Here is a 23,312-nt window from a genome sequence, read left to right as displayed (position 1 = left end):
AATTCGGATTTAAATGGAAGAAATCAAGATTTTTGTAAAATCTTCCAAAAATAAAAATTTAAGATTTGGAGGTTGAGTTGTTATTGGAATTCGATAAAATTGGTATGGTTGAACTCGTATCGGAATGGGTGTTCGGATTTCATAAAAATTATGTCGAGTTCCGAGGGGCGGACCCCGCGTTGACTTTTGTTGATTTTTTGGAATAAATTTTTAAGTCAACGTATTATTATCCGGAATTATTTTCGATTAATTTTAATGATGTTATACAATTAATTTGGTTAGATTTGAGCGGTCCGGAGGTCAATTCAAGCAAGAAGGCTATTTTGGAATATCGGCCTAACTTTCAAAAGGTAAGTGTCTTGCTTAACCCAGAGTGGAGAAATTACCCCTTAGACATTGAGTCTTATGTGCCATTTGTGAAATATGAAAAGCCGTGTACGCGAGGTGACGAGTACGTACTCAGGATTATACGTGCAAAATTCATTGAATTAAAGTCTTAGGCATTATTGTGTAGTAAATTGAGAAATTGTAAAAAATTATTAAATCATCTGTTTGCCATGCCTAAATCCTTATTGTTGAATTTGCTTTTATATGATAATTTGAAGTGATTGTTACTTGAAATATTTATGAAATTTTGTGAGTATATTTGGTTTAATATTTCTTGAAAATTAATTCCAATATAAATTTTCTTATACAAATAATTAATTTAAGCGAGCTTAAGAATAAGTATTAATATAATTATCTAAATTTGTATTAATGAAGGTTTTGCTTTATGTTGATTAATTTTTATCTCTATTTGTTGTTTTTGGGTGTTATACCCATTCTGTGGAGCTTTTGGCTATTTGTTGTGAATTTAATTGATTTTGTTATATCCTTAGAATTTGTTGTGGCCATTGGGCAAACTGTAATGTGAATTGATTTTTGTTATGTGTCTTGTAAATTGTTGTGTTGTGCGAATTATTATTTTGAGGAGATAAGGGTGGCATTTCACTGTTAATATTATGTAGGTATAAGGGTGGCATTTTACTGTTGTTGTGTTGTTGGAATATTGTCTGGGCGGAGTGATAAGGGTGGTTGTGGGAGCGATAAGGGTGGCAATATGAGAGATAAGGGTGGCAATATGAGCGATAAGGGTGGCTATTGATATTGTCTTGGCAGAGCGATAAGGGTGGCAATAGCAGCGAAAAGGGTGGCAATAAGAGCGATAAGGGTGGCTATTGTCAGGGATGATATGTGATGATGTGGGGTTGTGGTGTTGATAATTTTTGTGTGATGTTGTGATTTTCTTGTGTTTATTTTTATACCTTGTGTAATTTATCTTGTTATTGGTAAATTGATAATAGTCTGATTTATGTTGAAATTGGGAGCCTGTGGCTATTGCCAGGCGGATTATAAAATAAAATGTGGGCATGAGGTGCTGTGAGTAATTAATAAGGATATTGGCACGTGAATTGTACGTGCAGTTGTGATATGAAATGGGGGCACGAGGTGCTGTGATTAAATGATAATAATATTAGCACATGAACTGTCCGTTTAGCTGTGATATGAAAAGTGGGCATGAGGTACCAGGGAGAAATATGATGATTTAATTATGGGCACGAGGTGCCGTGGAAATATGAAAATGGGCTGAGAGTCGTATTTTTATGATTAATAAATGAGGTGTCACATGCTGACTTTTTAATTGAAATAATTATATTCAAAATATTTATTTGGAAGGATTTTTATTCAAAAAGAATTATATGAAAGAATTGTATTTGAAAGATATTTATTTGAGGAAATTACATTTGAAAAAGAGTTATTTGGAAGAATTATATGCGAAGGATATTTATTTGAAAAACTTGAATTAATTGGGCGTACATATATTTATTAATTATTGAGTGATATTTATGGTATTATTGTTGTCTTGCTGCGCATACCACTGGTTGTTTTATCCTGCCCTTATTGCTATCTGTTTCCTAATATTTTGTATATTATATTGCACAGGTTATTAGACTAGAGAGTATTTTGACTGTACCTCGTCTCTACTCCATTTAGGTTAGTCTTTATACTTAATGGGTACCGACATGGTGTACTCATACTACACTTCTGTATATTTTTGTGCAGAGCCAGGTATTGGAGATATCGGACTTGAGCAGAGTTAAAGCGGGATCGTAAGGATTCAAGATAGAGCTGCTTGGTCGTTGTAGTCCTTTGGAGTCTTTTTCATTTCATTGTACTATTAATTTGTAATCCAACAATATTGTATATTCGGTCCTCGTGATCATTCCATGTATTCAGTTAGAGTTCTTGACTCAGTACTACCAGTCTTGGGAGGTTGTATGTTCATATTTGTTTCGCTGTTAGTTTTGATTACTTATTTAATGTTTCAAATCAAAAAAAGAATGGCTTCAAAATATAATTGAAATCGGCTTACCTAGTCTTAGAGACTAGGAGCCATCACGATGCATGTGGTAGGATTTTGGGTCGTGACATTTCCCAACAAAAGAAGTTACTCCATTACGAAGTAAGAAAAACTAATTTAGGAACAAAGAACTTATGAAGAAATATTATTCTTCTAAAAGAAAGACAATTAGTAGGAAATACTAAAGACAAAAGAGAGAGAGACCAAAGAGTAGTTTTCTCCCGCAAGACTCAATGTCTATTTATAGAGTTTTATGCCAAAAGTTCTCCATAGTTGCAACTATGAAAATTGTAGGTGCAACTATGAACTTGCCAATTGAGTTTTATTCTGCAGAGAAAGACTATAGTTTCAACTATAGTTCTCTAGTTGCAACTATGTGATTTTCTTCATGATTTCCAATTGCTATCGTCGCAACTTTGGTGCTTTAGTCTATTTGCTTCTTCATTCCCAGTTGGCTATGCAATTCCCACTTTTTTGCTTCTTTTCTTTAATTTTTAGATGCTCTTCCTCCTGCGAAGTATGTTAGAAAATATGGGAGAACATGATATATTTATTCATGTTTTATTTAAAATCTTTAATATTTAACATATAAAAATATATGAATAAATTATATCCATCAAATTCCCCCACACTTGAATCTTTGCTCGTCCTCGAGGAAAAAAATATTTCTAATGTTAAAAATATTTTGTAACATTTTTTTCAAAACTTTTGGTCTTTGTAAGATAGAAAATTTATTCAAAATAATTTTCTCCATCATGCCAAATGATTAATCTTTTAAGCTTCACCAAATTTTTTACCTTGCTTCTGATTTCATTTTTGAAAAAACAAAATTTGCATTCTTTTTCTCTTGAATCTTTTGGAATTGATAACTTTATTATCACACATCTTGAATATCACAATTCTTCATCTATAGGCTTGCTCTTCATGTTAATCTCCGCTAATATAGATTCAACACTGATTTTTAAAATCTATTTAGGACTTTTACTTGGCTTATAATGTCAAGCTTCAGGCTGGTAGGATAAAGATATTTTTGTAGTGACTTTTCTTCTTCCAGCTTGGAGCAAATGTTCCTTCATACTAATTATTCCATCTTTTCTTTTTCCAGTATTTTTGCATTTTCTTGTCTTTTTGTATATATGCTTTCGTCAACATAAAGAGATATAAGAATATACACTCACTTATATATTTTAGATTTCTCTTTTTTTTTCTTTTCTGTTTCGTGCCTTGCATAATCTTTCTTCCCTTATTCTAACTGTAATGATCCGGTCAGTCGTTTTGACTATTGCAATCCCATTCCCCTATTTACTGCTCAAATTGTAAATTACAGTTGTTATTTGGCTTGCCGGGATAATTCGTTTGGGTTCGGTGAGGTTTTAAAATGATTTAGAGCGCTTAGTTCCAAGGTTTAGAATTTAAGTTGAAAAGATTGATCGGATGTTAACTTATGCGTAACGACCCCGGAGAAATTTTGCTAAGGAAATTAAGGTTTGGTGGTGCCGAGGTAGATCAATTAGTACAATTGTCTGAAAATGGTCATTTCTGCAACCATTATGCGGTCGCAGAATCACTCTGCGGACCGCATAATGGTCGCAAAGTGGATCAGGGGAAGGGCAAGATTTGAGGAAAATCTGCGGTGCACTATGCGACCGCAGACCTGTTTTGCGGTGCATTATGCGACCGCAGAACAAGTATGCGGGCCGCATAATGACCGCATACTGGGCCAGTAACGCCCAGCTTTGGAGGCCAAATTATGCGGTCGGTATGCGGACCGCATACCTGTTAGGCGATCGCATATGCGACCACATAACTGTGTCAGAACTTCCATTCTTTCTAATTTTTGACCCGACGCAACTTTGATTTATAGCCCTTGAAGCTCATTTTTGAGCCAAAATCTGATATTTTAGAGAGAGGTGAGAGAATTTTAGGGAGAGAAAGTGAAGACTTAGTCATTTATCCATCAATTCTTGTTCAAGGTTGAAGATTTCACAAGGATCTTGCTAGGGCTTTAAAGAGGTAAGAATTGCTTTCCTCAATTCTTCAATTTCGGGTTTGGAATAAAATGAGTGATTTATAGTATGATTCTTGGGTGTAAGAGTATTATTTATACATACCAATAAGGTTGTGGAAGGATTGTTAAGTTCAAATGGGTAAGGATTGGGTTGAAAATGGTAGAAATCTTCATAGACTTTAATTGAAGATTTGAGGGTCGAGTTGATGTCGGATTTTGGTGAAATTTATATGGTTGGACTCGTGGTTGGATGGGCGTTCATTTTCTGCTTTTGTTGGGTTCCAAGACGTGAGACCTACGGGTGATTTTTGAGTTAATTTCAGATTTTATTGAAAAATATTAGTATTTTCTTATGGAATTAATTACAATAATTTGTATTGACTAATTTGAATTAATTGTGGCTAGATACGAGGCTTTCGGAGACCAATTCTCGTGGCAAGGGAATAGCAGAATAAATAATTATACGGGTTGAGGTAAGTAACAGTTATAAATCTGGTCCTGGGGGCATGAAACCCTGGATTTTGGTATCATGTGATTATTTTGGAGGTAGCGCACATGCTAGGTGGCGGGCGTGTGGGCGTGCAACGAGGGGATTGTGACTTGATCCGTCCTGGGAAACTGTAAAGTTGAATAATTTATGTTTATCTATATGATCTCTATGTGTTGAAGAAATTTGACTATAAATCATGTTAGAAATCATGCTTAGGCTATGTTATAGTACTGTTGAGACCCGTAGAGGTCGCGTACTTGTTGAATTATTTGCTAATTGTTGTTTTGTACTCAGTCATAATTTTTCTTGCGTATTAAACCTTAGTCTTTTTGGATATTTATTGATATACTATGTTATCTTTGTTTGGGCTGATATGTGTGATTTCTGAAAGCCCGAAAGACTTGAGAGGTTGAGAACTGAGTAAGGCCGAGGGCCTGTCGGTGAGGTAAGGATATTATGTCACGTGAGTTGTCCGTGCAGGATATTATAGCACATGAATTGTCCATGCAGCACGTGATTTGTCCGTGCAGATTATGGCGCTTGGACTGTAGGAGCCCCTCCGGAGTCTGTACACATCCCCAGTGAGCGCGAGTACCCATTGAGTGTGAGTGTTGAGGGCTGAGAGCCGAGTGGTTGAGCTGTTGCGACTAGCTGAGTGACTGTTGGCTAAGAGGCTGTACTTGCTTTGCATTTGTTGTTGCACTTGGTTGCTATCTGTCATTGTTGTGAAATCTCTGAAAGAATTTATATCCGGATTACTTGAAATTGAACTGTATAAATTGATTTGACTTAAAATTTTGGATTTGAAAGCATGTCTATTCTTTGCTGAAACTACTGAAAGTGAACTATGACTATGTATCTCGTCATTATCTTCAGTTCTTTAGTTATTATTGTTATTTTCTGAGTTGGTTGTACTCATACTACACCCTGCACTTCGTGTGTAGATCCAGGTGTTCCTAAACATAGCGGGTGCTGATCATTTCGCGCAGTTGATTTTCAGGATATTTTGATGTAGCTGCCGTGTTCCATAGACTTTGTCTCTCCTTCTCTATCTCCTTGTTTACTGTATTTGGTCTTAGACTATTTTAGATAATTTTCCCCAGAATTGTACTCATATTAGATGCTCATGTACTCAGTGACACCAGGTTTTGGGAGTGTTGTATCGGAAATTGCTAGATTTTTGGTATTGTATTAAATGTTATGTTTTTAAATTTAAAGAAAATCGTGAGTTATTGATGTTGTCGGCTTGCCTAGTACTAAGATAGGCACCATCACGACAGGTTAGGATTTTTGGGTCGTGACTCTAACAAACATTACTTATCATGGCTGGAAAAAATAATAACTATAATAGTAATATACATTTTTTTTTATTTTTTTGTTTTTGAGTTATAACCATGGTATTTTTTAAAAAATAGGATAAAGGCTCAAAGATAGGTTCTAAGAGGTAAAAATATTTTTTTTCTTGGAGAGAATAAGCTAAAAGAGGCTAAAAGGTGTATCAAAGAAAGCCTAATTTCTTCTTTCAAGAATCAGTGTCATCCATTATTTCGACTCGAAGAACATTTAGAGCAAGTTATAGAAATATTATTGAGCACCTTATTGTGATAATAACTTTTCTCAATTCCTTTGATCTTGCGAGTTGGAGACACTAGTTTTGCCTTCACAAAATTAAAGTTATAGGCATGGAACTGATATGATAATGAAGAAAAAACTTAATATTTGTGAATAATAGAAATAATATTTTACTAATTAAAAACCTACAGTGACACAATCATTAAGAAAAAACATTTATTATAATATTATAGAATTTTTTTTTCTTTCAAGGAGAACAAAAAAACTTAACAAAAGAGAAACTTTCCTTATAACAACTTTTAAAGAAAGAACGAGATCATTCTAAGGTCGTGATGGCACCTAGTCTCTAAGACTAGGTAAGCCTATCAATGCGGAATAATCATAAATATTTGAAATAAATAAACTACAATTCAATAATTACAACTCCCAAAACCCGGTATAAATAAGTCACAAGATTCTAAAAAATTATTCTCAATGTTTCTATGTATCAAGGTCTAAAGAAAAATAAGGAAGCAACATAAAATGATAAAGGGGACTCCGGAGTCTGCGGACGCTGGCAGATGTACCTCGAAGTCTCCGTGCGTAGGTAACTCATTAACGTCTAGGCTGGTAAGATGTACCTGGATCTGCACAAAAAAAATATGTAGAAGCGTAGTATGAGTACACCACAGCGGTACCCAGTAAGTGCCAAGCCTAACCTCGATAGAGTAGTGACGAGGTCAGGTCAGGCCCTACTGGAGAATAGATAATGACATAAAAAATGTTTAAACACTTTGATAAAATAGCTATGGAAATGAATCAAATAGTATGTCATATTTAATGACAATAAATAATTTCAAATAATATCTCGTGAAATCAAAACAGAATTTCTTTCAACTTTATGAAAATCACAACAATTAATCGAAGGCAACTATGGTCATAAATCAATATCAACAAGGGCACTACCGAGGTACCGCCTCGTAATCCCAAATCATAAATAAATTCACAATATCTCATTTCCTTATCTCACCGCGTGAGCCTTCACAATTTATTTGAAAGAAAATATTTTCTCCGAAATAGCATCCCGTGTTTTAGCCATCCTTATCACACCGCACGACTTCTAGTACTTTCTCCTACTAGCCACACGTATCAAGCCACCCTTATATCACTGCATGCGTTTCAATACCTAGACCTTATACCACAGCATGCGTATCAATATCACAATATATCACAATTTGCACCTCATGTGCCCAAATATTATAATTTGTCAAAATAAATAAATGATATTTTCCACAATAAAGAGATTCCGGCTCATGCCAACATAATCATCAATAATATTTTTCCATAATAAAGAGCCCACGACTCCATCACAATGAGTACAAAAAACTTGCAAAAATATTAAGGAATAAATAATTTAGCAAAATAATATTTCAAAATCTTTAATATGTTGCTTCAATACCAAATTTAAAATATCAAATACTTTTTATTAAATATATTTGATTTAAAGAAAATCAATTTCAAATAATGCATAGAATAAAAAAAAATCAAGTTTCAACCAAACAGGTAAAATAATTAGCAGGAAAGGGTCAAGCAAATTTAAAGTATACAAATCAAATCAATAATGGAGAATATAAAAAGATTTAATAAATTAATTAATATGCAACAGTGATATTCACAATTTTAAAAAAATATATTCTTTCACATTTAGCCCGTGTACACACTCGTCACCTCGTGTACACGACTTTCAACACATTTCAATAATCACATTAAAATTAATTCTAGGGAAAATTTCCCCCACACAAGGTTAGATAAGTCACTTACCTCGACTTGCTCCAATTTAACCAAGTAGTATATTTTTCCTCGATTTTCCGATTCCGGCCGACTCGTATCTAGTCATAATTAAGTCGATACAGTCAAAAAAATTATAGAATTAATTTTGTAAGAAAATACTATATTTTTCAATAAAAATCCGAAATTAACTCAAAAATGGCCCGTGGAGCCTCTCGGAATACGGCGAAAGTTACAATATATGAACGTCCATTCAACTACGAGTCCAACCATACCATTTTTACAAAAATCCGACATCAACTTGACCAATAAATCTTAAATTCTCATTTTGAAATCCCTAGGCCCAAATCCTCTAATTTCACCTCAAAAACGTGTAATCTATTCGAAATATTCAATGATAATCCAATATAATTGACTAACAATGATCACATGTGACTTACCTCAAGTTTTCCTTGAATTCTCTCTCAAAATCGCCCCAAAATCCGTGCTTGAAGGTCCAAATGGCAAAACTCGGAACCCTCTCTGTTTTTAACATTCTGTCTAGGATTTTCGCATCCGCAGTGATTTCTTCGCACATGTGGTCTTCGCATCCGCAGTGATTTCTTTGCACCTGCAGTCTCCGCAACCGTGGTGATTTCTTCGCACCCGCGGTCTTCGCATCCGTGGTGATTTCTTCGCACCTGCGGTCTTCGCACCCGCGGTGCCTGGACAGCCTATGCATTTTCGCTTCTACGAATCATTCCTTGCATCCGCGAGCTCGCACCTGCGGCCCCTTTACGCGCAGGTGCGATCACACCAGCAGCCCAGCTGCTTCAGCTCCTCCTCCAAATCCAAATTCGATCCGTTAAGCATCCGAAACTCACCCGAGGCCCTCGGGACCCCGTCCGAACATACCAACAAGTTTCATAACATAACACGGACCTACTAGAGGCCTCAAATCATATCAAACAATATCAAAACGACGAGTCACACCTCAAATAAAAATCTATGAACTTTGAACTTTCAAATTCTATATCTTGTGCCAAAATACATCAAATCAATCCGGAATGACTTTAAATTTTGCACACAAGTCATAAATGATATAACGAAGCTATTAAAATTTACAGAATCAGATTCCGACCTCGATATCAAAAAGTCAACCCTCCGGTCAAACTTTTCAAAAATTTAACTTTCGCATTTCAAGTCCAATTCTACTACGGACTTCCAAATAAAATTTCGATCACGCTCCTAAGTCCAAAATCACCATACGGAGCTGTTGGAATCATCAAAATTATATTCTAGGGTTATTTGCACATTATTCGACATCCGGTCACTATTTAAATTTTAATTTTTTAATTTTTTATCAAAATTTCATATCTCGTGCTAGGGACCTCGGAATTTTATTCCGGGCATACGCCTAAGTCCCAAATCATGAAACGGACCTACCGGAACTGTCAAAATACTGATCTGAGTCTGTTTGCTGAAAATGTTGACCAAAATCAATTCAGTTGAGTTTTAAAGTTCTAATTCACATTTTAATTCATTTTTCGCATAAAAACTTTCCGAAAAATTTTACGGACTGTGCACGCAAGTCGAGTAATGATAAATAGTGCTTTTCAAGGTCTTAGAACACAGAATTAATTATTAAATTTAAAGATGATATTTTGGGTCATCACATTCTCCACCTCTAAAACAAACGTTCGTCCTCGAACGAAGTTAGAAAAAGTACCTAAGCTAGTGAATAAGTGTAGATAACAGTTGCGCATATCATGCTCGGTCTCCCAAGTCGCCTCTTCGACCGGATGACCCCTCCACTGAACCTTCACGGGAGCAATGTTCTTTGACCTCAGCTTTTGAACCTGCCAATCCAAAATAGCCACTTGTTCCTCAACATAATATAGATCATTGTCCAACTGAACCGAACTGAAGTCTAACACATGAGATGGATCGCTGTGATATTTTCGAAGTATGGAAACATGGAATACCAGATGAACCGCAGAGAGACTAGGTGGTAGTGCAAGTTTGTAAGCCACCTCTCCAACTCTCTCAAGAATCTCAAAAGGCCCAATATACCTAGGGCTCAACTTGCCCTTCTTCTAGAATCTCATCACACCCTTCATATGCGAAACCCGGAGCAATACCCTCTCACCAACCATGAATGCAACATCACTAACCCTATTATTCGCATAACTCTTCTGTCTAAATTGGGTTGTACAAAGTCAATCCTGAATCAAATTAACCTTTTCCGAGGCATCCTGAACCAAGTCTGTACCCAATAGTCTAGCCCCGCCCGGTTCGAACCAACCCACTGGAGACCGGCACCGCCTACCATACAAGGCCTTATACGGAGCCATCTAAATGCTTGACTGGCAACTGTTGTTGTAAGCAAACTCCGCAAGTGGTAAGAACTGATCCCTAGCACCCCTCCCCCCCCCCTAAAAAAATCTATCACACACGCACGAAGCATATCCTCCAGTATCTGAATAGTGCATTCGGACTGTCCGTCCGTCTGAGAGTGAAATGTTGTACTCAACTCCACACGAGTACCCAACTCTCAATGTACAATCCTCCAAAATTGTGAGGTAAACTGTGTACCCCGGCCAGAGATGATAGATATCGGTACACCGTGAAGTGTGACAATCTCGCGAATATATACCTGAGCCAGCTTCTCTGAAGAGTAAGTAGTATTCAGAGGAATAAAATGAGCTGACTTGGTCAATCTATCCACAATCACCCAAACTGCATTGAATTTCCTCCGAGTTCGTGGGAGTCTAACAACGAAATCCATAGTGATCCGCTCCCATTTTCATTATGGAATTTGCAACTTCTGAAGCAATCCACCCGGTCGCTGATGCTCACATTTCATTTGTTGGTAATTTAGACACCGAGCTACATATTTCACTATGTCTTTCTTCATCTTCCTCCACCAATAGTGATGTCTCAAGTCCTGATACATCTTCACAGCACCCGAATGAATATAGTACCGCGGGCTGTGAGCCTCCTGAAAAATCAAGTCGCGCAAACCATCTACATTTGGCACACATAGCCTGCTCTGCATCCGTAATACATCTTCATCTCCAATAGCGACTTCCTTGGTATCGCCGTGCTGAACTGTGTCCTTAAGGACAAGTAGATGAGGGTCATCATACTAACGTTCCCTGATACAATCATACAGAGAAGACTGAGAAACCACACAAGCCAAAACTCGTTTAGACTCGAAAATATCCAGTCTAACAAACTGGTTGGCCAAGGCCTGACCATCTAAGGCTAAAGGCCTCTCTGCTACCGGTAAATATGCTAAGCTGCCCAAACTCTCCGCCTTATGACTCAAGGCATCAGCCACCACTACAACAAAATGTATTTGTAGCTACGAAAGCTAAGCTACAAATCTAAATTTCATAGCTATTACTTAACAATAGTCACAAAAATTAGAATTTCGCGGCTATCTATAAATTCTTAAAATTTCTTAGCCACAAAACTAAATTTACAAAGCTAATTCATTATTTTTCCTATAATTACTAATTTTCGTGGCAATAACTACCTAAACAGCTACAAACTTATTGCTATAGTAAAATTTCATAGCTAATCATAAGTTTTGCCATGGTTTAAATGTTACTGTAGCAATAGTATACTTTTAGCCACAATAAATTTTTTGAAACAAATTATTGTAGCTAAATAAATATTTTTGCTTCAAGTTATAAAATATTGTGGCAATAGTTGTCTTAATAGCTACGCTTATTTGTCATGACAAAATAATATAGAATGATAAACTTTAATAGCTAATCAATAGTTTTTGTCATATGCTGAAACTTACTGTAGCAAAATAAATTTTTTTGTCACAATAAATTATTTAAATTAAAATGTTGTAGTTGAGCAAACAATTTTGCTTCAATTTTTAAATAAATCGTGCCAATAATCGGCTTAATAACTATAATTATTTGTCATAAATAATATAGCCACATATTTATTGTTGTGGTGAAATTTTATAGCTATTCATAAGTTTTTGCAACGACTCTAAGCTTCGTGTAGCAATAATAACATTTTAGTCATATTAAATCAGTTAAAACACAATCTTGTAGTTAATTGATGTTTTTGCTTCAAGTTAAAAAAAAACGATACAAATAGTTAGCTTAATAGTTCCAATTATTTGTCATGACAAAATGAATAGTAGACAATTACCTTTCATAATTGACCATAACTATATATATTGTCATACATTTGAGGTTATCATTAAAGTAATAATATGTTAACTATAATAAATTAGCTGCAAAACAATTTGTAGAAGAATTCTTTTACTTCGACTATGAAAGTCATGACAAGAGTTAGTCTAAAAATAATTTCATATAGAAATTTGGAAAAACAACAATGTATATAACTTGAAGAATTAATTAACTTCTAAATAAAAAAGATTAAAATGAAAAATATCTTCAATCTTAAAATATAATTTAAATAGAATAAAAATTAAACTAAAAAAAGTATAGTAAAATAGCGACAGGTTTGCGACGAAAAATTGTTGCTAGTTTTTGTACTAACATATAGCAGAAGATCTATAAATGAAACTTCTATCGCTAACTTTATTATTCATTTTAATTTTTAGGTTTAATCATTGCAATATCAATCAATTTTTAGATACATTTATTTTATTTTAAAATTAAACTTACTTCCCCTATATTTTAAAAATCATACACTTACACCTCTATGAGGTAAATGTATAACTACGTTATTAAAATAAAACTGTTAAATAATAAATTACAATTATAGCATTATTCATATACTTATTTTTATAAAATTTTAAAAAGAGGGTAAACATTTTTGTTGAAAATATTTATTCATGCAGTTGATTAAAAAGGATAATAAATATTTTATGAAATATGCATCTTTCTTAACTCTTAAACATGAAATGAACCCAAAATACTTAATTAGATAACCAGAATTGTTATATATTTGACAAAATAGTTTTATCGTCCAAAAGTCTTTAACTATAATGAAACTATTCTTTTTTTTTCTTCTAAAAATATGTAAGCCTCTCATATAATGAAAATCATACACAAATAAAATAGCATACAACAAACTTAAGATAATTTTTCAGCGGTTCAATAAATAAACAAACTAAAATAAAATTGAGTTATTCATATGTAATAAGAATTTTATATTTAATTAAAAATACAGATAACTTGCATGTTTAAAATTTAAGAAAGTTTTCACTAATAGTTGCATATCTTATTAAGCAATTTATATTTAATCAAACGCGTGAATAAAAATTTTCAACAATAATATTTATCTTCTCTATTAAATTTTATAAAAATAATACGTAGAACTTTTTATTTAAAAATTTAATTTTTTTAATAAGTATATTTTAATATACATTTAGTTATGGATATACCTTAGAGGAAGTGTAAACTTAGGATTTTCATAATATAGGGGATATAAGTATTTAATTTTACTATATATAGTTACACTAAGAATTAAGAGTTTCATATAATGTGGTTGACATCCAAGTCCATAGAAAAATTGATTATATTATAATTATTATTAAATAAGTCTTACGTACACTCAAACCTCTCTATAACGACCTCTTTTGTTCCAATATTTTTTTTGTTGCTATAGTGAAACATCGTTATAGAGGATACATATTATAACATAACATAAAAATCGGATATGAGAAAAACTTGACTTTTATAGTGAGTGGTTGTTGTATAAGGATGTTATTACAAAGAAGTCTGACGGTATAAGTTTCAATTATAATTAAAAAAAATGGAATTATATCCCACAATTATGTGCATGACAAATTATATCAAATTTAAACAACTATAATCTTGTACTAACTACATTGTACAATAAATTATTTATATTACTGAATCAAAGAATTAAGAATTTAATATAATTCGTATACAGAAAGAGGATCTTGTCTTTCAAAAATTTGAGAATTTAATATTGCTTGATAAATGAGTTTATAAATAATTAATTAGTATATAATAATTCATATCAAACTAAGTAGTACTTGTGATTTTCTAATATAATTTTAAAAAATGTAATTATACAGTAACTTTGTGCTTGTAATTATTTACATTGATCACTAATTATATTCAATTTGAATAAGCATAATCTTTTTTATAAATCTAATTAAACACTAAAATACGAATCTAATATAATAAAAATAGGAGTATATAACAAACTACTAACAATATCATATAGGATGAAAGAAACTTTAAAGAAAAACTTAAGTTAGAATATCTTTATTTTATGCAAATAGTTATTTTTCTTTGTTACTTGACATAAATTATATATTTATTCTTTTTGTATTTTCGTAGGTAGTGTTCTTACTTATAATTGTTAGCACTTACATTTCTTTGCATTTACTGAATTAAGATGTATTAATTAAAAAATAAAAGAAAGCAAATTTTATATATTACATAAGTACTCCCTTCATTTCAATTTATGTGAATTGACACAGAATTTAAGAAGACTTTTAAATTTGTGGTGTAAAATGAGGTACATATATTTTGTATGGCTATAAATTAATGCATAAAGATAAAATTTTTTTGGCACGGATTAAAAAAGAAATATGTTCACATAAATTGAAACGGAGAATATATAACAACAAGTAAAAGAATGACAAACAGCAATTGCAATTGGCCCAAAGCAAAATCACCAAAACCTAAACTACATTCTGATCTCTTCGGCCGCCAATCCCATCCCCACTTTCCCAATTCTTTCTTCAACCATGGTTAGACTAAAAAATGCGAGAACGACAGAGAAGAAGAGTGAGAGAGAACCCCATAACTTCTCTATTCTTGAGCAGAAGAGGTAAGCTCGTATCTCTATATTTTACGGTTTGTGAGTTTTCTCATACCTACTTGACATGAATTTTTGGTTTTAATTTTGCGAATTATTCAGCAATTTAATATTCTGCCCTATTTTTGATATATAGTGAGTGAAAATTTGAAGATTTTAAAGTGGTAATTTTGGGAGGAGCCATAGTTCATGGACTGTAACAGCAAAGCAACATTAGAAAATTGGGATGAAGATCCTTTAAGAAGTTTAAAAAGTCTACAGGTTTTTTTAATTCTTTTGTTGCTTTGTACTTTTCTATTTTGTTATCTGTTAAAAATTCTTGTAAAAGAATTATCAAGAAATATTTCTTGTCTTATTGATATTCTATTAATATTTTTACTAATCGAACTTGCATCTTTGTATTGAAGTTGAAACTCAATTGTACCTGTTAAATATTCAGTGAACTCATACAATTGTCAAATGTTGCCTTCTCCGACTAAAATACATCTTTTGGCCAAAAATAATTAATCCATTTCAGTTAAAATTTTAGTCTAGTGCCAGATAGCATGATTCGCCTCCAATTACAAAGTGATTTGTAACTTAGAAAGCACTAATGCGACTCGGTTAAGGTTAATTAAATTGCAGTACCGCCTTCTTAGTCTTTGCAAGCAATATGTCTTTTGCTTCATTAATTTTTGAAGCAATGTAGTGGCTACCTCTTGCATATATGATCAGTTATTTTTTGCTTTGATGTGTTAAAATACTTTATCGTTGACAGGCAGATTTGTGAAGTTAGAGCAGCAATGACAAGTTAAGACTAAAGCTAAGGTGCAGTTAAGTCGGTGCTACTTAGGGAAGAGAGAAAGGAGAAGACGATGCTACTTTGTGTCTCAAGCAAGATGGTGTTGTAGAAGACTTGCGTATCGTGTTCTTAGCTACATTGTAACAATTCTTATATGTATCTATTTTGGAATCTAAAATATTTGAAATTTTAGCCGCAGGATAAAATTCTTGTGACCAATTATTTTGAAGCAAATTCTTCAATTATAGCAATAGAAATTTAGAATTCGGGGCTACACATTTATATAATTGATGGTTAATTTTTTCACTTTCCGTAGCAAATGTTAATTCTATATATTTTATGGCAAAAAGAATGAATTCTTAGTTACATACCAAAAAGTTTGTGGCAAATACTTCAATTATAGCTATAAATTTTTGAACTCGTAGCTAAATAAAAGAACAATTGCCACGATAAAACACCTTGTGGCTACAACATAGAGACTGCTACAGAGTTTATTTGTCGTGGCAAAAGAATAAGAGTTTTTGCTATAGGTATATATTTTGTGGCAAAAAAGTTCTGTTAATATTGCTACAATACCAAAAAAATTCGTAGCAATAAATATTAGTCCTTAGCCACGAACCATATAAAGTTTGTAGCTAACTTTTAGTTACGCTACTTCTTGCTACGGAAAAAAATATTGTGGCTAAAGTGTTTAGCTACAGAATTTTTCATATTCAGCTACAATATATTTTGTAGCTGTAAATGCATAATATTGTAGTGCACTACATTGGCCTTCCCAAGATGATAGAGAATGGTAATATCATAATCCTTAAGCAATTCCAACCATCTCCGCTGCCGCAAATTAAGATCCTTCTGTTTAAACAGATGTTGTAGACTTCGGTGATCGGTGTAGACCTCGCAGTGGACACCGTACAAATAATGCTGCCAAATCTTTAAGGCGTGAACAATAGCTGCTAACTCAAGGTTGTGTACAAGATAATTCTTCTCATGCACCTTTAACTATCTGGACGCGTAGGCAATCACCCTACCGTCTTGCATCAACACTGCGCCGAGGTCAAAACGCGACGCATCACAATACACAATATAAGACCCTGAACCTGTAGGTAATACCAACATTGGGGTTGTAGTCAAAGATGTCTTGAGCTTTTGGAAGGTCTCCTCACACTCCTCGGCCCATATGAACGGAGCACCCTTCTAGGTCAATCTTGTCTTAATAGTTGTTCATAATCAATTACAAAATCGTCAATTAACTTCATGTTAACAAAAATCTCATTTTAAACCTTCACAATACTGATAACGAGATACGAGGCATGACGACCTCATAATTATTTACCCGAATTAATGAGTCACATTTAACGTCACCTGGGCGAAAATCTACCTCGTAGGTTAAAACTCAATAATAACAACACAAAATTGGCAAGTATGCACAGAGAATTTCATATAGAATTTTCAAATAAGCCTAACAGGCATGACTCCCTATTAGTACTATAGTACAAATTAAAATTCACAAGGGAGAACTTAAACACAAGAATTTTTCCTCACAAGGATCTCGTATAACTTCCACCACAGCTCGTAGCCCGGTTTAAACATATCAGTTTATATTAAAAAGGTGAGGATCTCGTCCTCGGTTCTGAATCACAAGTAATATGCACATCGTGCCAATCAAAACTTTTCATTTGCTCCTTCTAAATAATTTTCGTTAAAAAAATAAAATCACAACATCTATGATTGCTCTTCCTGTAGCAAGAAATCTACAAGGAACACAAACTTATATACTCTTACAAGCACATTTTTAATTATTCCCTTAGGTTTCTTAGTGCTTTGATCTGCAAACTGAAGTAAAACACCTATGTCCTTCGTTTCACCAAGATCCAATTCTCTAAAGATAGAAAATGGCATCAAATTTATTGAAGCTCCAGAATCACAAAGTGCTTTTTCAAAATATACTCCTCCCAAAGTGCATGGAATGGTAAAACTGCCAGCATCACCAAGTTTTTGTGGCAGATTATTTTGAAGTATAGCACTGCATTTTTCTGTAAGCATTACCACAGAAACTTCTTCCAATTTTCTTTTGCTTGACAAAATTTCTTTTAAAAATTTAGCATATGAAGGCATTTGCAACAAAGCATAAGCGAAAGGAATATTAATATGAATCTATTTTAAGATTTTCAAAAACTTTGCAAATTGACCATCAAGTTTTTCTTGTTTCATTTTTTGTGGAAAAGGAATTATCACAGGTGGGGCAGTCATTTTTTTAGAAATTGTTTCTTTCTTATTCTTTATTTCTTTCTCTTTTGATGGTTCAGATGGTTTTTCAATATTTTTACCTTTGTCTACATGTTGTTCTGTCTGGTTCATTTCTTGTCTGTCTGCATAAGGTTCATCAAGTTCCTTACCTGAACATAAAGTGATGCTTTTATGACACAAGAGCCGCCAATTGGCTTAATTGAATTTTCAGATTTTTTAGGGATGAATTTTGGCTTTCCATCTTTTTATCAGTGACCTTAATATACTTGTACAAAAGGTCATAAAGACTTGGATGAGCTTGTTGGGGCCTCTGCTGGTATGACCCTGCTTGTTGAAATGGTCCTGCTTGCTGATAAGGTCTGTAATTCGGTTGCCCATGATTTTGATTCTGGTATCCCGACGGGCCTTGCACCTGTTGTTTCTGGAAGCTTTGAGAGTTTTCTGCACCATTTGGGTTACTCCACTGAAATACTGGATGCTTTTGTGCCATTGGACCCCCAAAAGGATATGGCTTGACCGATGACATTAACCTATTCATCCGTTTGATTGGTTGCTTGACATTCATGGTTCTGGTGGGTTCCTCCACAGATGTCACAAGCCTCAAATTGGTTTGATTGTTGTGTATTCACCTAAAAAGATTCAAACTTTTGTGCCAAAGAAACAATCTGCCGCGTTAGTGTATTCAAGACATCAACCTGATTTACCGTAGCAGCCTTTTTAATGATTACACACTCGGATGGCCATTGGATAGCGTTCTCAAAAATTTCATTCAACAATTGCAATGCTTCCTCTGTGGTTTTTCCCATTACAGAACCTCCTACAGGTGCATCTATCACATTTCTAGCAGAGAGATTTAACCCGTGATAGAAAATGTACAATTACATATGTTCAGAAATGTCATGGTGTGGGAATTTTCTTAACATTGCTTTTAATATTTTCCAAGATTGATAAACTGACTCAGTGTCAGTCTGCAAGAAATTAGATATGTCTTGTCTTAACTTTGTGGTTTTAGCAGTGGAAAGATATTTATTTAAATACTTCTGAATCATCTGGTCCCATGTCGTAATGGACCCTTGAGGCAAACTTTACAACCAAGTCTTGGCATCTCCTTTTAAAGAAAAAGAAAAGAGCCTTAACTTGATAGCTTCAGCAGGTACTCCATTATACTTAGCAGTTTTCACAAGTTCTAGAAAATCAATTAAATACCTATGTGGATCTTCACCTGTATCACCAGTGAAGATACAAGATTGTTGAATTGTTTGAATCAAGCCGGTCTTGATTTCAAAGTTGTTGGCTGCCAACGGGGGCTTCCTGACACTAGATTCACAGTTGAAGCGATCAGGTCTAACATAATCCCTAAGGATTCTGTTTGCTGGCCTTGGCGCTACTTCATCAAACTGCTCCTCTACATGAACTGGTGGTGGAATCTCCAGTGGATTGTTATCATCTTCTAGTTGGTGCTCCATTCTGTCACAAGTTATGCTTTGAGAAGATAATGCTTGTCCTTTCCTGCGCAATCGAAGAGATCTTTCAATTTCAGAATCGTAATTAGCCAACTCTTTTGTAGAAGAGTGGGTCATAAACTACTTAAAATTTTGAAAGTAAAAAAAATAAAATTTAATTCCTAATGTAGTGCTAGTAATTGATAACTAAACTAAAGAAAATTTCAAAGAGAATATAGATAGTTAGTGAAGAAAAACAAATGCCATAATATTTGTCACAACCCCAAATTCCCTCCGTAGGATGTCGTGATGACACCTAGTCTCTAAGACTAGGTAAACCTATCAATGCGGAATAATAATAAATATCTGAAATAAATAAACTACAATTCAAACAATTTCAACTCCCAAAATCCGGTAAAAATAAGTCACAAGCTTCTAAGAATTTATCCTCAATGTCTCTATATATCAAGGTCTAAAGAAAAATAAGGAAGTAACATAATAATGATAGAAGGGGACTTCGGAGTCTGCAGACGCTGGCAGATATACCTCGAAGTCTCCGTGCACAGGTAACTCACTAAAGTCGGGGCTGGTAAGGAGTAGCTGGATATGCACAAAAATATGTGCATAACCGTAGTATGAGTACACCACAGCGGTACCCAGTAAGTGCCAAGCCTAACCTCGGTAAAGTAGTGACGAGGTCAGGTCAGGCCCTACTGAAAAATAATAAATGGCATGGTAAAATGTTTCACAATATAATAAAATAAAATGACAATGGAAATGAATCAAGTAGCATTTCACCATTTAATTACATAAAATAATGGCAAATAATATCTTGTGGAAACAAAATAAAATTTCCTTTCAATTTTAATAAAATCACAACAATAAATCAAGGCAACTGCGGTCATAAATCAATATCAACAAGGGCACTCCCGAGGTACCGCCTCGTAGTCCCAAATCATAAATAGATTCACAATATCTCATTTCCTTATCTCACCGCGGGAGCCTTCACAATTTATTTTAAAGAAAATACTTTTTCTGAAATAGCATCCCGCGTTTTAGCCATCCTTATCACACCACATGACTTCTAGCAGTTCCTCCTACTAGCCACGCGTATCAAGCCACCCTTATCTCACCGCATGCATTTCAATACCCAGACCTTATACCACCACATGCGTATCAATATCACAATATATCACAATTTGCACCTTAAGTGCTCAAATAATTTAACTTGCCAAAATAATTCAACAACAATATTTTTCACAATAAAGAGCTCACGGCTCATGCCAAAATAAAATATCAATAATATTTTTCACAATAAAGAGCTCACGGCTCCATCACAATGAGTACAAAAATCTTAAAAAATATATTCAGGAATAAATAATTCAGCAAAATAATATTTCAAAATCTTTAATATGTTGTTTCAATACCAAATTTAAAATGTCAAATACTTCATATTAATAATATTTATTTTAAAGAAAATCAACTTTCAAATAATGCACAGAATAAAAGAAATCAAGTTCCACCTAAACAGGTAAAATAATTAGCAGAAAAAAGGCCAAGCAAATTTAAAGTATATAAATCAAATCAATGATGGAGAATATAACAAGATTTAATAATTTAATTAATATACAACAGTGATCTACACAATTTTAAAACACAATCCTTCACATTTAACCCGTGTACACACTCGTCACCTCGCGTACATGACTTTCACCACATTATAATTAATATCAATCCTAGGGGAAGTTTTCCCCACACAAGGTTAGAGAAGTCACTTACTTCGACTTGCTCCAATTTAATCAAGTAATATGCCTTTTCCTCGATTTTCTGACTCCGATCGACTCGAATCTAGTCATAATTAATTCGATATAGTCAACAAAAATTAAAGGAATCCATTTCATAAGAAAATACTATATTTTTCAATAACATTCGAAATTAACTCAAAACATGCGTCTCGGAATCCGGCGAAACACACAAAATCCGATAATCCATTCAATTACGAGTCCAACCATACCAGTTTTACTCAAATCCGACTCCGAATCGATACCGAAATGTCGAAAATTCGTTTCTATGAGATTTCAAATTTTTTCCAAATTTCAATCTCAAAACACTAATTAAATGGTGAAAATAATGATATATTTGTGTATATAGACCAAATCCGAGTTAGAATCACTTACCCCAATGTATTTCCTTGAAAATCTATCAAATATTTATGTACAAGCTCCAGTTTGTTAAAAATGGCGAATGGGACGAATGCCCTCTATTATAGATCTACCCAGGCAGCCTTCGGAACTGGGCCTCGATTGTGGCTTCGATCATGGCCCTCGAGCCTAGGCCTCGATCGTGGCTTCGATCACAGGCTCGAGCTTGGACCTCGGTCATGGCCTCGATTATGGCATCGAGCCTCATCCTTCGATCATGGCCTCGATCATGGCATCGAGTCTGAGCCTTCAATCATAGCCTCGATCATGGCATTGATCCTGAGCCTCGTCTCTGGCTTCGACCCTGGCCGTCGACCCCGGGCTCAATATCTAGGCTCGATCACAACCCAGAATATCCAGAAGAAGAGAAAAGTTGCAGCAGCTTTTTAAGTCCAATTTTCAATCCGTTAACCATCCGAAACTCACCTGAGGCCCTCAGGACCTCAACCAATTATACCAACAAGTCCTAAAACATCATACGAACTTATTTGATACCTTAAATCACATAAAACGATGCTAAAATCACGAATCATGCTCCAATTCAAGCTTAATGAAACTTAAAATTTCCAACTTCTACATTCGATGTCGAAACCTATCAAATCAAGTCCGATTGACCTCAAATTTTGCACACAAGTCATAAATAATATAACGGAGCTATGAAAAGTTTTGGAGCTGGATTTCGACCCCGATATCAAAAAGTCAACTCCCCGGTCAAACTTCCAAACTTAAATTCCTATTTTATCCATTTCAAGTCTAATTTCACTACGGATTTCCAAATAAAATTTCGATCATGCTCCTAAGTCTAAAATAACCATACAGAGCTGTTGGAATCATCAAAATTCTATTCCGGGGTCGTTTGCACATAATTTGACATCCGATCACTATTTGAACTTAAACTTTTAATTTTATATCAAAATTCTATTTCTCGGGCTAGGGACCTCGGAATTTGACTCCGGGCATACCCCCAAGTCCCAAATCACGATACGGACCTACCGGAACTGTCAAAATACTGATCCGATTCCGTTTGCTCAAAATGTTGACCAAAGTCATCTTAGTTGAGTTTTAAAGCTCTAATTTACATTTAATCCATTTTTCACATAAAAACTTTCTGGAAAATTTTACGGACTGCGCACGCAATTCAAGGAATGATAAATAGTATTTTTCGAGATCTTAGAACACATAATTAATTATTAAATTTAAAGATGACATTTTGGGTCATCACATTCTCCACGTCTAAAACAAACGTTCGTCCTCGAACGGAGTTCAAAAAAGTACCTGAGCTGGTGAATAAGTGTGGATAACAGTTGCACATATCATGTTCGGTCTCCCAAGTTGCCTCCACTGAACCTTTACTGAAGCAATGTTCGTTGACCTCAGCTTTCTAACCTGCTTATCTAAAATAGCCACTGGTTCCTCAACATAAGATAGATCCTTGTCCAACCGAACTGAACTGAAGTCTAACACATGAGACGGATCGCTGTGATATTACCGAAGCATAGAAACATGAAATACCGGATGAATTGCAGAGAGACTAGGTGGTAGTGCAAGTTTGTAAGCCACCTCTCCAACTCTCTCAAGAATCTCAAAAGGTCCAATATACCTAGGGCTCAAGTTGCCCTTCTTCCTGAA

At 34.3% G+C, this 23,312-nt stretch overlaps 1 protein-coding gene and 1 long non-coding RNA gene across 2 annotated transcripts; one reads left to right on the top strand and one right to left on the bottom strand.

Annotated features, from left to right (window-relative positions):
- Positions 1-14,851: 14,851 nt before the first annotated feature.
- On the top strand, positions 14,852-16,099 carry LOC104089607 (uncharacterized). The gene is made up of 2 exons (XR_684780.4): positions 14,852-15,024; positions 15,770-16,099. It is a non-coding gene; the product is annotated as an uncharacterized lncRNA (long non-coding RNA).
- A 1,416-nt stretch (positions 16,100-17,515) lies between these two features.
- Positions 17,516-17,908, bottom strand: LOC138897101 (uncharacterized). The gene has a single exon (XM_070183057.1). It carries the CDS (start codon positions 17,906-17,908, stop codon positions 17,516-17,518), a length of 393 nt encoding a protein of 130 aa, XP_070039158.1.
- Between the last annotated feature and the right edge of the window lie 5,404 nt (positions 17,909-23,312).

Source organism: Nicotiana tomentosiformis, chromosome 8 (assembly GCF_000390325.3).
Source record: "Nicotiana tomentosiformis chromosome 8, ASM39032v3, whole genome shotgun sequence".
NCBI lineage: Eukaryota > Viridiplantae > Streptophyta > Magnoliopsida > Solanales > Solanaceae > Nicotiana > Nicotiana tomentosiformis.
Note: the sequence above shows the minus strand (reverse complement) of the source record. Positions and strands in the feature narration are given on the sequence as shown.